This window comes from Pantherophis guttatus, chromosome 1 (assembly GCF_059756535.1).
Source record: "Pantherophis guttatus breed Tessera chromosome 1, ASM5975653v1, whole genome shotgun sequence".
In the NCBI taxonomy this organism is placed as follows: Eukaryota; Metazoa; Chordata; class Lepidosauria; order Squamata; family Colubridae; genus Pantherophis; species Pantherophis guttatus.
The window spans coordinates 269,086,166-269,102,217 of NC_142063.1; the positions used below are offsets into that span (position 1 = coordinate 269,086,166).

The following is a 16,052-nucleotide window of genomic DNA, read 5'->3' on the forward strand; positions in this document are numbered from 1 at the left end:
TGAGTTTTCATGTTTAATATTTAAAATGCAGAAAGTGCCAAATAATTCTTGCAAGTTGCTTTTGAGTGCATAAGAGAAACCATATGGTTGGCTTCACAACAGCAACTGTAGTGGTATATGGTCGATTTCACTGGCACCTCTTTATGGGAAACCACACTGCTGATGAACAGTGCAGGAACGTGGAGTGTTTGTGATCCAGATTCATTGTATAGGTCTTTTTCTTTTTTCCTTTTCCTCCTACTCCTCCTTTTTCCAATAACATTGTGGCTGAAATGCTAGGAAAAGTGAGAAGCTTGATGTAGAAATTTCAGTCAGAGCTCAATGGGCTTATCTTTGCATGTTATTCCTCATTTGATGGGTGCTTAGAGGATTATGCCTTTTTTCAAGTTGAAAAGCCCATATAGTGCTGTGGTAGGTGTTTCCCCTCCTTTTTTAAAAAATATGTTTCTCGTGCCATGGGACAATTGACACCAGTGTAGGAGATCAAAGAATGTAAGGAAAGCTCATATTTTAGAAGCAAAGGCCATTGTAAGCAAGAAGGCACTTTTATGTGCTATTATATCATCTGCTAGAGAGCCTACTAAATCAGATGCTTAAATTTGAAGTATTTTGTGCAAATTACTCTAATGAATTCCTGTTTTTTCTCTGGTAGGACCTGTCTATCAGGGCAACATGGTCTACCCAATTATAGGACTGAGCATACTGTTTCCGTTTTCGCTTTTCAGCCCCAATCCAGGGGCCTTCGCAGGCAGTCACTTTCACAACAAACTATTTTTCTGTTAAATGTATGTTTTACCGACAAAGTTATAAAGGGAGACTAGTATAGATCTTTTTCAAGCTATTTAGCTCTCATCAGCTAAATCTGCCTGCCTGGGTTTGAATCCCAGAAGGGTATGGCTAGCTGATGAGAACTAAATAGCTTGAAATAGATCTATGCTAGTCTCTCTTTATTTCTTTGTCAGTAAAACATAAATTTAACACTAATGAATTCCTGCACTGGTGCAGGTAGTGGTCTCTCACATATGGACTATCCTGATTTTTAAGGCTGAGAAGGCAGTCCCTTGGTGTTTTCTTTTCTACTTCAAAACTGTAATTATTTTAAAATTTTAGGAAAGTCCATTGGTGCTTCAGTTTACATGTCAGAGCACACAGGTTGTAAAATAAGGACAGTTGATTTCAAAAAGAAAGGTAGATAATTCCTATAATCTTTGGGAGCACATTGTAGAGTATCAGATTTTGTTGTGAATGTTGAATACACACTGAAGTGTTTTTCTAATCCGTGGTGCCCAAATTGTGGTTTGCTATGTAGCCATTCAGACTTTGAATGAAGGCAAATATATGTGTCCCAGGATAATGTTGCAGGATCCAATCTGGGTTGGTCACCAGGATCAGAGATTTAGCTTTCTGAGCTTTTGGGCTTGTGCTGGAGCCCATTCTCAGAGAACTTCTCTCTAGTAGAATGGGTTATTCAGATTTATTATTATTATTCTTCATTCAGACTTCTTCTAGACATTTTGCAGTGGTTGTTGTTGTTAGTTGCAAACTTATCGCAACCCCATGGACAACGTTCCTCCAGGCCTTCCTGTCCTCTACCATCCTCTGGAGTCCATTTAAGCTCACGCCTACTGCTTCAGTGACTCCATCTAGCCACCTCGTTCTCTGTTGTCCCCTTCTTCTTTTGCCCTCAATCAATCCCAGCATTAGGCACTTCTCCGGTGAGTCCTTCCTTCTCATTAGCTGACCAAAGTATTTGAGTTTCATCTTCAGGACCTGGCCTACGGAGAGCCATAATGAAGAAAACAAAAGGCTTCCTCAGCATTTAGTAATCTAGTTCCACTTATAACACCCTGTTTGCATGATCACTTCCAAATCAAAGTAAATCTGTTTTAGTAAATCGTGTACTGGTCTGGTCAAGTAGTAACATTTAGTAAGTTATTGTTAAATTACTGTTGTTTAATATTATCACATTTAATAGTCGAGTCTTTAATCTGTTTTGTAGGTGGTGAACCCATCTGGATCCCATTCAATTTTAAATATGATCCCACATACTCAGAATGCAGTGGGAAGCAATATGTGAAACGAACGTGGTACAGGAAATTTGTAGGTGTCGTTCTTTGTAATTCATTGAGATACAAGATTTACCTCAGTGATGATCTAAGAGGTATGTATTTGGGTCATCTGGCAGTGCTGAAGTAAGATACAGTAAAGACTCAAAAATAAATTGACTACCTTGCATGATTAAAATGCATCTGAGCTATTGGCTGGCATACAGTAAATAGCTCTGTCTTTCTTTCCCCATTTCTCCCTTTTAATCCTATCCAAGATATATATTGAAAACACTTTGGATTGTCTCCTAGTCTGTTTTAATAATTTGGGGTAATCTGAAATTCTATTATTTGAATTCTCTATCCACTTTCAAGTGAATGAGATGCAGCAGGAAGAAAAAAGGCTATATTTTGCAATGAGCAAGGGATGCTTGCTGATTTTCCTCTTTCTTGTTAAAACTGTGGTTTGAGTCCCTTCAAAAAGTAACAAGCCTGTATCTTAGTAGGCTATTGTGTCATAACATAATGCTTTGCTTTGAACAGTGCTATGCCCTAAGTAGGATCATTCAATGGATGCACTATGCATTATTCTGCATAATGCAAAATATCAGTTCAGTCTCAATCATTTCAGTTACACAGTTTTGGAAATTTGGAGATTTCTCGTTTCCTCATATCCTCAAAAATCAGAGAAATACTTCATTTTCCACAAGTGCATAAAGAGATGCCATAATATTTTAACTCAGATCTAAATGGAGTCAGTGTCACTTTTTAAAAAAGAAACATATCAGAACCAGACCAAGAAACAATAATCATGTTTTAATTTTTAAATCATTATAGAAAACATTTTAAATGGGTTAGTTTTAGGGGGAAATGCTTAATATAGTATGCATGTAACTTAGAAGTGATTTTTTTTAAAAAAGTACAGTCGAAATGTGTAAGCCTTAAGGGTTTACACATGGGGGGAAAACGCAGTCTGGGAATAAACTCATTTACTCATTTCAAGTTGTAATTTTCAGACTCAGTTCAGTTCAGTGAGGGAGAGAAAAATATTTCTCCATGCATTCATGTATGGCTATTTGTACCATCTTCTTCTGTTTTATGTGGAATAAAATTCTGCTACCTAATTTTAGTGCAAGTTCTTTATTATATACATATTAATTGTTCCTAATTCATTGAAAAAAGATAACCACAATACAAAAAGACTGCTGCCAGCTCAATGGCAAATGTGCCACTTGAAGGCAAGATAACTTTTAACTGTGATTCTCAGCCAACTATTTTTGGCCGAATGCAAGAATGTTGGCAAGGTCCATTGGTTCACTTTCATACTGTGACAATGGATTATTTCACTATAATGCTCCTATTATTGCAGAAATTCATAAACATAATAAATAAGTTACTACCAAGGAAGGGACAGAAAATTCTTTTCCCTGGATTTATAGTCTTGGCTGCAGCAAACTCATTCTAAGTGCTTTTCACCCTCCTTTTTTCCCAGATACATTTTACAGCATTGGGGATAGTTGGGGAAGAGGTGAAGATCACTGTCAGTTTGTAGATTCATACCTGGATGGACGAACAGGACCACAGTCCTATGTGAATGCTCTGCCTCCTATTCAAGGTAAAAATAAATAAATAAATAAGTGCAACATTAATTTGATGGGGCCCTGGAGATTTACATTGCATACAAGTTGTAAAATAAAGCAGCTTATGCCCAGTTCTTCAAAAACCATGATTTTGTAATACTAAAGTTGGAGTGTTTTTTCTCCTGTGGGACCAGTCTATCAGAGCAACCTGGACTACCCAATTATGGGATGGAGCATACTGCTTCCATTTTTGCCTTTTAGCCCCAATCCAGGGGCCTTCGCAGGCCGTCGCCTTCGCGACAAACTATTTTTATGTTAAATTTATGTTTTACCAACAAAGAAATAAATAAAGGGAGACTAGTATAGATCTGTTTTAAGCTGTTTAGCTCTCATCAGCTAGCCATACCCTTCTGAACCAAGCTGCTTACATATTAAGTAGATGTATTAACCTCTAAACCTATGGCTAGCTGATGAGAGCTAAATAGCTTGAAATAGATCTATACTAATCTCCCTTTATACTAAAGTTGGACTTTCTCTTCCCAGATCCCCCAACACATCAGCAAATGTGTTCAGGCAGTTCAGTATTAAAAGCCGGTCTTCCTTCAGTGTGCTCTCTCTAAATCTATTGGGATGTTAACTCCAGGGGTGAAATGCTTCAGGTTCGGACCGGATCACTCGATCCGGTAATGATGGTGGCGGGTGGTTCAGAGAACTGGTAGCAAAAATCCCTGCGTCCCCCCCATGCCCAGCTGAGCCACGCGATCATCAGAGGCTGTTTTTTTAACTTTTAAAAGCATTTTTTCTACAACCTCTTTGACCGAAAAAATGCTTTTAAATGTTTTTTTTAAAAACGGCTGAAGAGGTTGTAGAAAAAAAATGCCTTTAAACACCTCTGGCGATCCCAGCTGAATTGCCTGATCGTCAGAGGTTTCAAAAAGCATTTTTTTCTGCAACCTATTAAGGTTGTAGAAAAAATGCTTTTAAAAATAAAAATAAAAAAGTTGGCCATGCCCACCCAGTCACATTACCCCCACCACCACCAAGCCACGCCCACAGAACCGGTAGTAACAAATTTTAGATTTCACCCCTGGTTAACTCCCAACTAGCAACAGAATTAGAGATGGAACACATTAGCAAAGTACCATGCTGGGGAAGTTTATGACAAATTATTTCATTTTCAGTCTAGGCAGAGTTTTTAGAACCCTTGGCATTTTAGCACAGAAAAGGAAATAACTTAATTACCAAAATCCTAGCTTCGTGCTGTGCTTTGCTTTCTGTGCAAGAGTGAGTGATCCAGATAAGACCTACTGTGGAGAAGAATCACAAAATACCATGAAATAATGTTCCTAGCACAGAAGGCAGAGTTTCAGGTAGCCCTCTATCTGTGTGGAAAGGTTGTGCTGAGAATTTGTTAACATTTTAAAGCATTCCTCTTCTTTCTACAGGCTTGTCTATCATTTGAAAATGGTTATCTTTGATTCCTTTTGATTTCTTAATTTTACTCTTTTTTTAATGCTAGCATTAATATTTCAGCCTTCTCTGTTCCCTTCTTTCCATTGGTCACCTCTGATTGGTGGAGGGAGCCAGAATACACCTCTGGAACTTTTTTTCAGATTGCAGGAAAAATACTATGATCTGCTAAATCACTAGTGTAATTTGTGTTTACGTGGCAAGAGCCATTTCTACTTTAATAGAAATTAGACATGAAATTGGACATTTAATAGACATGAAAGCGTTATTGGCATTAATGTTACATCAGAACAGGACACAGTTGTCTCTGCCTATTAGTTTGGAACGAGTCCTACTAACATGTGAAATGGCAGGCTGTGTTATTATGTGATACATAATGTTTCTGTCTGTTCAAATTGGCATATATTACTGTGGGTTGTTCTAATTCTCACAATAATTCAGACAGTGCCTTGGAATATAGCCACTCAATGCACTCAAGCAGTTTTGAGAATGGAAATGTGGTTATGCAACATATTTCTCTGGCCCTAATCTTGTGAGACGCAAGCAACTAGAGCTACATGTGAAGCGTGTATGTTGGCTACTTTATTCTATTCTACTTACAATACAAGAATCTGCTCAGACTGCTTGCCTTCTCTTGGGAACAAACAGATAAGGTGCCATGGAATTTAGGAAAAGTCAATCTTAAAACTTAGAACTGGCAGATTGGTAAAGAATAAATATAAAGGTCCATCTGGTTTCAACAGCTTTGAGGTACAAGGCGCCACTTCTTGCAGTAGCCAAAAAAGGAAGCCCAAACAATTGAATAATGAGTGAAAGAAGTTCTACGAGTCAGAAAGAAATTAGGCTGGCCCCACACCAAACCCATTTGTTTCAGACAAGGGATCTTCAGTCAATAGCAAAACTGAAAATCTGTAATTTAGAAAGAGAAGTAACCAAAGACCAAGTGAAGCAGGGGTGAAATGCTACTGGTTCAGACCAGTTTGGCCGAACTGGTAGCGATGGCGGTGGGTGGTTCGGAGAACCAGTAGCAACGGCAGCACAAGGCTCCGCCCACCCACCCGCTCGTCATTACTTCCTGGTTTTAACCCTCTGCCCATGCACAGAAGGGTTTGCGCATGCACAGAGGGTCCGCGCACGTGCACTTCCATACCGGTAGGGAAGGTAAGTAGATTTCACCCCTGAAGCGAAGCACAGGATTATTGTTGACATAGGCTATGCAGCAAAAAAGATTAGAAGAAGAAGAGTTTCATGCCAATAAGAGAGTTCACAAGGAGAATTACAGGCCAAGAAATTGTAATTCCTTTCAAACCTTCTGTATACAAGCAGAGCAGAAAGAATTCTATTTAAGCTGTTTCTAGAACAGGATAAATTACATGCCGTAAGGAATAACAGAAGGAGACAATTGGGTATTTTTGAAGACTGCTCAGCTAGCAAGGTGTATCTCACTTCTTTTCCCCCATCTTCATTTTCTTTACAGAAATTAAATTAAGTAATTATTGAACTAAAATTAAAAGTATTAAGTAAAGTTAATAAAGTGACTACATCCCTCTGTTACTGTTAAGATACTAACTTCAATACTTTGGTTCCTTCAGGTTATTATCGCCAGTATCGCCAAGAGCCTGTATCATTTGGACGCATTGGATATATGACACCCTATTACTACGTGGGCTGGTATGAGTGTGGTGTAACAATTCCAGGGAAGTGGTAGCTGTGTTGTGGTCCTCTGCAGATCTTAATCACAACTTTTGAATAACTACCATTGAAGGACTTGAAGCAACTGCATCTGGGAATGAAAGAAAACAAAAAATCCCTCAAAGAAGAAACATGAGAAGCTCACTGGAACTCAATGATGCCCTTATCCTTAAATCAATGGTGCTGGTTGGTTATTTTGCTTCAGGACATATATAGGATGAATTTGGGGTTGTCCTGCCTTTTCCCCCTTGGTTGTAATAGGCCTGGAAATGTAACTGAAATGAGCAGTTATCTATGCTCAGTGAAGCCTAATATATTCGATTAACCACACAGAAAAAAAAAATGGAATTGTGATATATCTTGCAAGAAGATGACTTAAGCATGCTGTGCTTGCATTATGGAATGTTAACCAGTTTCCACTGCTATTAATAGAATTCTTTGTTGTTATCCATTTTGGGTTGTGAGCTTCAGAATGTTGGCTTACAGCTGCACTATGTTACAAAACACCCCTGAAAACCAAATGGAAGGGTTGCTCACAGCTTCTTCTGGGGGTTTGCACACGGCTGAACAAAATACCAGGTCACTCTGTAAATTCAGCTAGCACAAACAATCAACAACTGCAACCAGTACGGTCTGGTTGCAGAAATACTTTTTAAAACTGAGATTTTGTAAAGAAAAGAATTTAGATAAATAATGTTTATGGGTTAATGTTTATGTAAAAGGTGCTATTCATAACAAATCTTCTGAAAATATTCTGTGAAAAATATACTATGCACAATACATTAATCGCATATGACTCAGGCTTTTATTCTTGTGGGTGATGTTGAACTCTAGTGAAATAGAAAACGTAGAAAAGGGGAAAAAATGGAAAATTTCAGCATCAAATTCTGAGCATGACATGTTTCAGCAACAGTGGATTATTAGGTCCATATTCTAATGTGGCTGAGGGTCCAACATCAATACAAATTTAAGCAAGTGTACATTAAAGGTACTTTACAGTAGATGCTTTTTGTAGTCTAAATCACAAACTTGTTTAAGTGGAAGAGAAAGAGTTTGATTTCAGTGAAACCAAAAGCTGCTTAATCTGCCATATTATTGCACAAAAGGAGGCTACACAAAATTGTAATGTCAGAAGGGTTAAAAAAATTAATTCCACCTTCTTTTCCCCTTGCCTACATAGCCTCGGTTATACCCTCCCTCCCTTGGTGGTTATTTTTAAAATACATATTAAATGCAATATAACATGTATAATATCACAACTAGAACACCCTGTCCCCTGGCTGCACAACACGTGCTTAAATTTGAAAATTTAGATAACTTGAACATCAAATCTTCAGTTGCTGAAACCTTTTTAGACTTTTTCAGACACATATTTGTTTAGCCTAAAAGTCAAACTCTGAGAATGAATTCAATTGAACCTGGTGGATTTGAGGCTTATTTTTCATGAAGAACAGTATCAAGTTCCTTTTGATGAGATGAAAGTTTCAAAACAGTTCACAATATCGCTTGAAGGTCACATGTTTCAAAAGAAGAAGAAAAATGCGGGAACTCCAAACATAGCTTGAGTCACTCAGATTTTGAGTATCTCATTATTTCTTTTCAGAAGCAAAGCCCCTCACCAACAATATTACACAGACCTGGGCATTTTACTGCCCGCAGGCCATAACTGGCCCTTTTGGCTGTCCCTGTCTGGCTTGTAGAATCAGCGGGGCATCAGCAGTGGGAGCTAAGTGGCATCATCATTGGCAGGAGGTTGGGGGTCAGTGGTCCTCCACAACAGTCCCAGTTGCTCATGTGACCTCTTGGGAAAATCAATTGCCCACTTCTGATTTAACATATAGCCAGATATTATGCAGGATTTATTTGTACATTTTAATTTATGTTGTTAACATCCTAATCCCATCAGTATGACAATACTTTCTTGTTCTTTAAGAAGAGATAGTTGAGATACTTTGCAGTTCTCCAATGCACATGTGGAACCAAGCTGTTTTATGTCACATCCTTCCTGTATAACCAAATTATTAAAAATAATGATGTAGCCTCTGCTCAGATGAACCATGTGAACACACAGAATTCTCATATGTGTTTAAAAAGTACAGGATGCAGATACAGCTGTATAGATACTAAATTGGTATTTTTTTGCTTTCCAATTTGCTATGCAGCTTTTTTTTAGTAGGCTGATGATGATATGCCTTGCATATTTAGACAGAATCCCTCCAACCTAGCTGGATGAAAGTGTCTTCCTTCGCTTTTCCTTTCCATTTCATATGGAAAATCTAAACAGAAAGTATAATTTTTTTTTGCATTGCACAATTGTGGCAGTGTTGGTCAATTACAGTTGTTCAACACCATGTCAAAATTACAGTAATGAGGACAGACTTTACATCTCTGTAGCATTGGTTGGGTGACTACATGATGTTACAAGTAATCAGTAGGAAATTGTTAAAGTGAGTGTACCTTTTTGTACTAAATAATACTTTCTGATACCATTTTATTGAGTAGTGGTCTCTCCATTAAAGACCAAAAGTTTTGGGAAATAAAGCAACTGAAAAAAAATCACGAAGAACACTTGATTTTAAGCCAAACTTGCAGGTTCTCCCAACAATAAACAATAAAGAATTGGAAACAGCCACAGAGCTGGATGTAAATAACCAATTTCCAAAGTGTGACAAAGTTTGTGGTTTCCAGGCTTCCATGTCTTTGAGCCCCAGTTGATATTGCCAATGGACAAATATGGCTACTGTATGAAAACACTGGAAGGCATGATTGTTTATTATTATTTTTGGTTTATGTCCATACTTTACATATTGGATTTTACTTTTCACTTATCTCCATTAAAACCAGAATTGCATATTCCTATGCCAATGCAGTGTTTTTCTAGAAAAAGATAGTTGAGGGTTTGTAAATGCAAACATTAGGCCTGGCACCAATATGCAACACTCTGATAAAGCAACTCAAGCCTTGCAGAACCTTGACATCATTGATATGGCCTTATTACCGACCCGTAGGATTAACGCTAACCTTAGGTCTCTGGGATATTGTGCAAATGTAATAGCAGACAAATCCCAAAAAAAGAAAGCACTGATAAGTGTTTGCAGTATTCCTTCTTGATATGGTTGCCAGGTATATTTTCATGGGTAGTCCTGAGGAAAGCAGAGAAAGTGCATACCTATATCTAGAATGATGCCATGGTGACTTGCAGCCGGAGCCTCTGTACAAGATTTGCTAATGTAGGAAAATGTCTCCTTCAAAGCAGACTTTATTGATCGTCTGTATAAACCTGGAATTCTCTTTTTGGAGCATAAATGGTTCATAACAAGTCACTACTGTAATCCAGAAGTTCATGAACTGTCCCAAATAGGAACATCTGAGCTTTTTCTTGAAAATCACTAGAAAGTTTAAGTCATGGGGGAACTGGGGAATTCTGGGAGTTGAAGTCCACATATCTTAAAGTTGCCAAGTTTGAAAAACACTGGTTTATGTCCTCCAGCACGTGAAACGCTCATAGTTAAGTGCTTTCTGGCAGCCTCCATTGGAGAACTATAATTGTAAAACATCCCTGAGTTGCTAAGACCCAACAGTCTTCCCAAATAATCAACCAAGTTGGCTATACTTCCAAAAGAAACTGGCTCAAGGGATCCCTCCTTTTTAAGAAACCAGCAAACACTTTCTATTCAATAATGTTTTCCCAACATACACAGAACCTGATTCTCTGCATCTGGTGCTTTTGGAGTGCGGTGCAAAACAAAAGAGTAAGAATCCTGGGTGAAAATACAGTAACAGTGGCTACTGTGAAAATTGTGGGAGTTAATAAGCAGCACCAATATAGGAGATCTTTCTCTATCACAACCAGAGGTGGGTTTCAGCAGGTTCTGACCAGTTCTGGGGAATTGGTAGCAGAAATTTTGAGTAGTTCGGAGAACCGGTAGTAAAAATTGTGACTGGCCCCGCCCCCATCTATTTTCTGCCTCTCAAGTCCCAGCTGATTGGGAGGAAATGGGGATTTTGCAGTAACCTTCCCCTGGAGTGGGGTGGGAATGGAGATTTTACAGTATCCTTCCCCTGCCATGCCCACCAAGCCACACCCACAGAACCGGTAGTAAAACATTTTGAAACCCACCACTGATCACAACTGATTGTTATTTTTTCCACCTTTTCTAGCAGCATCCTTAAAAGAAAAGAAAAAACTCTCCTGGAATATTCATCATTTTTCTAGCCAAGCTATTTCCTGCTACCTTCCTGTATTTTATACTGTGGATTTCAATGCATTCAATATATGAAGACAGCAGGCCATTTATCTCAACTACCAAACACCCCAGTGCACTCTGTAATGAAATGACAGTAGTACAAAAATTCCATTTCCTTTTGCTTTGACAGTAGCCTTTCTGGAAGATATTGCCACAATTTATATATTACTAATGGAAATGGCAATTTCTCTTTGAGTTCAACTGTCATTCTGATTGTTTTCAGGCCTCTTTGCAACCATATTCAGCAATATTTCTCACTTTCCCTCTCATCACATCTTTCTCTAAAGAGACCATGGGAAGCCTGCCATTTAAGATGATCTCTCTATTTTCATAGATAAGGGATCTTTTGGAAAGAGACTCAGCGCTTATCCATTTTCCTTATTTTCTTTGAAGTGTCAGTATTGTGTCCATAAGCTCTGAAATAAAATAACTTGAAAATATTTGGTCCTACAATAATCTATACTCTACATCTGATATTATGAAGGATAAATGTTCTCTGTTTGAGAGAAATTGAGATCTTCCAGTTGGAGATGCAGTCAATTAGTTGGGTGAGATGACTAGCCACCCAGAATCACGTTGTAGGGGAGATGAGCAGCATAGAAATTTAATAAATAAAATAAATAAATTCTGATATTCCCCAGTGCCACTGGTGCTAAATCTATGTAGAATTGTAGCAATTTCTGCTCTTGTTTTGGAGAATATTCTTGGTTTGCCACCCTTCTGAGATCACATTAGACCAGGGGTGTCCAACCTTGACAACTTTAAGACCTGAGGACTTCAACTCCCAGAATTCCCCCACCAGCCATGGAAATTGGGGAGGGGGGTTGAAATTGACAAGTTTTAAAGTTGCCAAGATTGAACACCCCTGCATTAGAGCAGCATTCTGGCCTCACTAAAGGAACACAGGTATGGAATTGCTAGCTCAGTGTGACAGCATGAGAAACCAGAAGGCATCAGAAATTTGCCATCGGAGAATACAGATACACATAGAGTTACCAGATTTTTGAACAGGCAAAAGAGAAGATTGGCAATTGGAAAGAAGAACAAATGGAGGAAAGGAAAACAAGCTACCTGTTTAATATTTGTATTTATAGTCACAGGAGAAGAAGGGATTACAAGTAAATAGGAAGGCACACAATGAGTAATACAGCTTGAGAGGAATGTGCCAAGGCCATTTGGGAGACAAAAGCCTTCAGCACCTAACTGGTTAAATTTCAGGCAACAGCTCAAGCCAGCAGTAGGTTACTTAACTAATTAAGGTCACAGAGCATAGCTTGTTAATCTATGGTTAGCACTTTTTCTGGAAGTGCTACACCTCAGAGGAAAGGAGCTCAGGAAGAGATAAGCTTGTTAAATACTCAAAAATTTAAACAAGATTTTCTTTTAAGGCCATGCCTGGATGGAGTTTTGATAACCCTGGATGCACAGGAATATTTACTACTTTGTTTTAAAAACAAAGTTTGAAGAGATGTATGCTTAGTTCTGATTAGTTCCCGATTACGTAGTCAGAAATGGTCTAGCAACTGATGGGCTGGTTTTGCTCTGTACTTAGTAAGAGTAGAAATCTGGCTCAAATGGTAACAGAAAAATATTAACATGCCTAAGTGTGTGTAAGGTCCAGTTTTCCAAGCAAATCTGAAAATAGTCAAAACAATTCAGCATAGCCCCAGGTGTGTTTTAATTTTGATTCAGCAGAGCTGGAAGATGGAAATAGTTAGTCATCTGGAAGAGTTTATAGTTCAGAAATATATTCAGGTGTACGTGATCAAACTCAGAACAAAAGGACATGTAACCTTCAATATTCAAAGCAATCTCCTAAGCCTGAGCAACTTTTTGCAGACTTGCTTCTTATTGCATTTAATTATGACTACCTGCTTTATGTTGACTTGTTGTTTTGCTCTTCCAGTCTTTGATTGTTGCTTGCCTTGGATTATACTCTGGAGAAATAATATTTTGCTTCTATGTACCAATTGAAAATGTTGCCTTCTGGAGCTGATTGGAGCCACATTCAAATTGTTTCAGTTTTGCCGACCCCAGTTATAAGTCCATTAACGCTAATCCTCATCCCTCATAAAAACATTCCACTCGCTTCCATGGTAGCATCAAAAAACTTTCCATTATGGCTCTTCTCAAATCTTTGGTGGATCTTGAGTTTATAGGTTTCACTCAAAATTTTCAAAATATGTTAGCATTATAAGCAGGGCAATAAAGTATAAAATAATCCTGTTCTTCACTTTTTGGACACACTTTATGAAGGAACTGTGGGAAAAGTCATCTAAAGCCTAGTTAAAATCTTACAGAATGGCCGATTTTAAAAAAATGATTATTGAAATGTGGAAAAAAAGAAAGGAAAAAGTCTTACAATCTTTACAAGAAAGATAGAGTACAACAAATCTGTTCATCTTCCAGCTGGCTTGTTCTTATTCTAAGCATTGGCAATATGATTTTAAAATTAGAAATGCTTTAATATATTCTGAATTGACACCAACAATCTGTTCTTGATTATGTTTATGCTCATATTGGCTGTGCAGCTTAATAGTCTTTTTCTTGCTTTTCCATCTCTTCTACTTTGTGTTTTTTATACCTTCATTGAACTGTATTTGTTTCTATTGAATATTACCTTAAATCATGAAGTTATTCAGCTGGCAAAAAAAAAAAGGCAAAAAATTGACAGTTGTTACACATCAGCTGTTCTTTAAGCTTCAAAATGCTCTAATATGTAATCGGAGAATACAAGCAACTGAAAGAACATTTTCAAAATATATATTCTTCCTGTGTTCAAGAAACTTTCCAAGCTGGATATTCTATCTTTTTTTTAATTGGAATGTTTACTATAATTCCCTTGGAGGTCTATTCTTATTAGCTGCAAAACCAGGAATATTTAACATTTGAACATGATGTCCATGCTAACCTAATACTGCTAGTTGTGACCAAATTAGAGCATACTTAGACTAGAGGAGGAAAAAAACCTAGAATTCCAAATACCTAATGCAATAATTAAATTAAAAAACACAGTAGGACTATCGCATGAGTTGGGGCTGGGAAGTGGGATTGCTTGGGGCTGTTTTAATTTCCACAGAATGCAATGTCTCCAGCCTAGTAGAATGAAAATGGTAGCACCAATATTTCCAGGCATTTAGATCAGATAGTCTTGCCAATGCTACCACTAAGCCATCAGCTACTGCCTGTGGTAACCAGTCTGTTAGCTTTATATATATATATTATATATATATATATATAAAATCCACTTAATCAAAACAAACCACTGCAACAGTGGAAAAAGACAAACAAGAAATGGCAGTTAAACCCAGGAAAACACAACTTGTCTAATAGAACTTTCAGCCACTTCCAAGTATCTCTGAAAGAGCCAAATTCCACTTGGAACCTGAAGGTATATTGTTTGTGGCAAGTTGGGCTTCCTTTGGCAAGAGATTGTAGTAGATGGTAGAGCCAAAAAGGCCCAATTGACAGTAAACTAAGGAGAAAAACCTGGCTGGAACACACAAGAGGTTAGTCCTTCAAATATGTGGTTCCAAGCCATTCAGAATCTTGACTTCAGCCTAATAGCAACCAATACAGTTCAAATAACATGTATCAAGAATCCACTCACAACCAGCAAATTGGCAGCAGTATTTTTACCAGTTAAATATTCTGGAAATTATTTACATTTAGGCCCACGTAGAACATGTTAGATCAGTTGTTATAACCTCTGTTCACATACAGATTTTGCTTTTTCAACATCATCTTGTTTGGCTATACTTTGAATTGCATTTAAAACATTGTTTTTAATATATTTCTCTGCTCATTTTTATTGTATTCTTAATCCCTTGCTTGGATGGAAAAGCAGAATATGCATTCATAGATATTTTACAGAACATGCTTTTAAGAATCTATGTGTCTGAAGGATAATATCAATTGCAAGAAGCAACTGAGAAGCTTTGAACAGTGGGGAAATGAAGACATTGCATCTAGTAGAAACAGCTGGAGGTGGGACTTTCCACTGTGTAAGAATATTCATTATTCAAGGGAAGATCACCTGGGTTTCCATAATTATATGAGTTTCACAATCCAACTCCTTTTATTTCCTTCTGTGGGCATACATTTGATTAAAAGGTCATTTGAAAGGTTACATCTGCTTGCTTTAAGTAAACCTTTTTTAACATCCTAATTGAGTGCCCAGTTTAAACTCTACTTTGTCTATGATGCTGCCTGTTGTCTGTAAATCCAAAAGTAAGTTGATCCATTCTAAGTCAGCTTTTTTCTTAAAAGTTTTGTAATAATGTACAATGTGTCTTTACAACCTTATATAAGTGTTAATAACATAAGGGGAATGAATGCAGGGATGACAAATGTAGCAGTCTGCTTTTCAAAAATAATATGGTCATTTTTTTTTTAATTTTGGTATGTGAAAAATTTCACATGAAACATCCACTGGGCAAAACATTTTCTAAACAGAATTTGTGAAGAATATCTACTACCCTGTTTCCCCCAAAATAAGACATCCCCTGATAATAAGCCCAATCAGGCTTTTGAGTGCATGGCAATAAGGCCAAGTGATTATTTCAGGGTTCCAAATAATATAAAACAGGGTCTTATTTTTGGGGAAACACGGTATTTCTATACTGACCTCTGGCAAACTTTCTCAACTTTTGAGCCATGATGACTAGACCCATAATTCAATGTGCCTATCTTTGGACAATGATGTGCTTCCTTGGGAGAGAAAGCATTCTATGTCCTCCAACAGCATATGAAGCCCTAAAGGTTTACTTAAACAACAACTTACTCTCCTATGATCCCATCCAAAGTACATTGGAGTAACATTGGACTGGATACTCTCCTATAAGATACACCTAGAGAATCCGGCAGCAAAAATCAATATTAGCAACAATATACTCCAGAAATTATGTGGAACTAAATGCAGAGCTTCAGCTGCCACCCTCAGGTCCTTAGTACTAGGGTTGGTCTTCTCTGCACTTGTGCCAGTGGTGGGTTGCCCCTGGTTCGGACCGGTTTGCAAG

At 37.7% G+C, this 16,052-nt stretch overlaps 1 protein-coding gene across 1 annotated transcript in view; it reads left to right on the top strand.

The window, feature by feature from the left end:
• The window catches only part of FNDC1 (fibronectin type III domain containing 1), an 80,936-nt gene extending 73,363 nt beyond the window's left edge, over nucleotides 1-7,573 (top strand). Inside the window, exons 18-20 of the mRNA XM_034428546.3 lie at nucleotides 2,000-2,161; nucleotides 3,538-3,660; nucleotides 6,688-7,573. Coding sequence (XP_034284437.2) covers nucleotides 2,000-2,161; nucleotides 3,538-3,660; nucleotides 6,688-6,803 — 401 coding nt within the window. The 3' untranslated portion in view covers nucleotides 6,804-7,573. The remainder of the gene's footprint in view (nucleotides 1-1,999; nucleotides 2,162-3,537; nucleotides 3,661-6,687) is intronic.
• The last annotated feature ends 8,479 nt before the right edge of the window (nucleotides 7,574-16,052 follow it).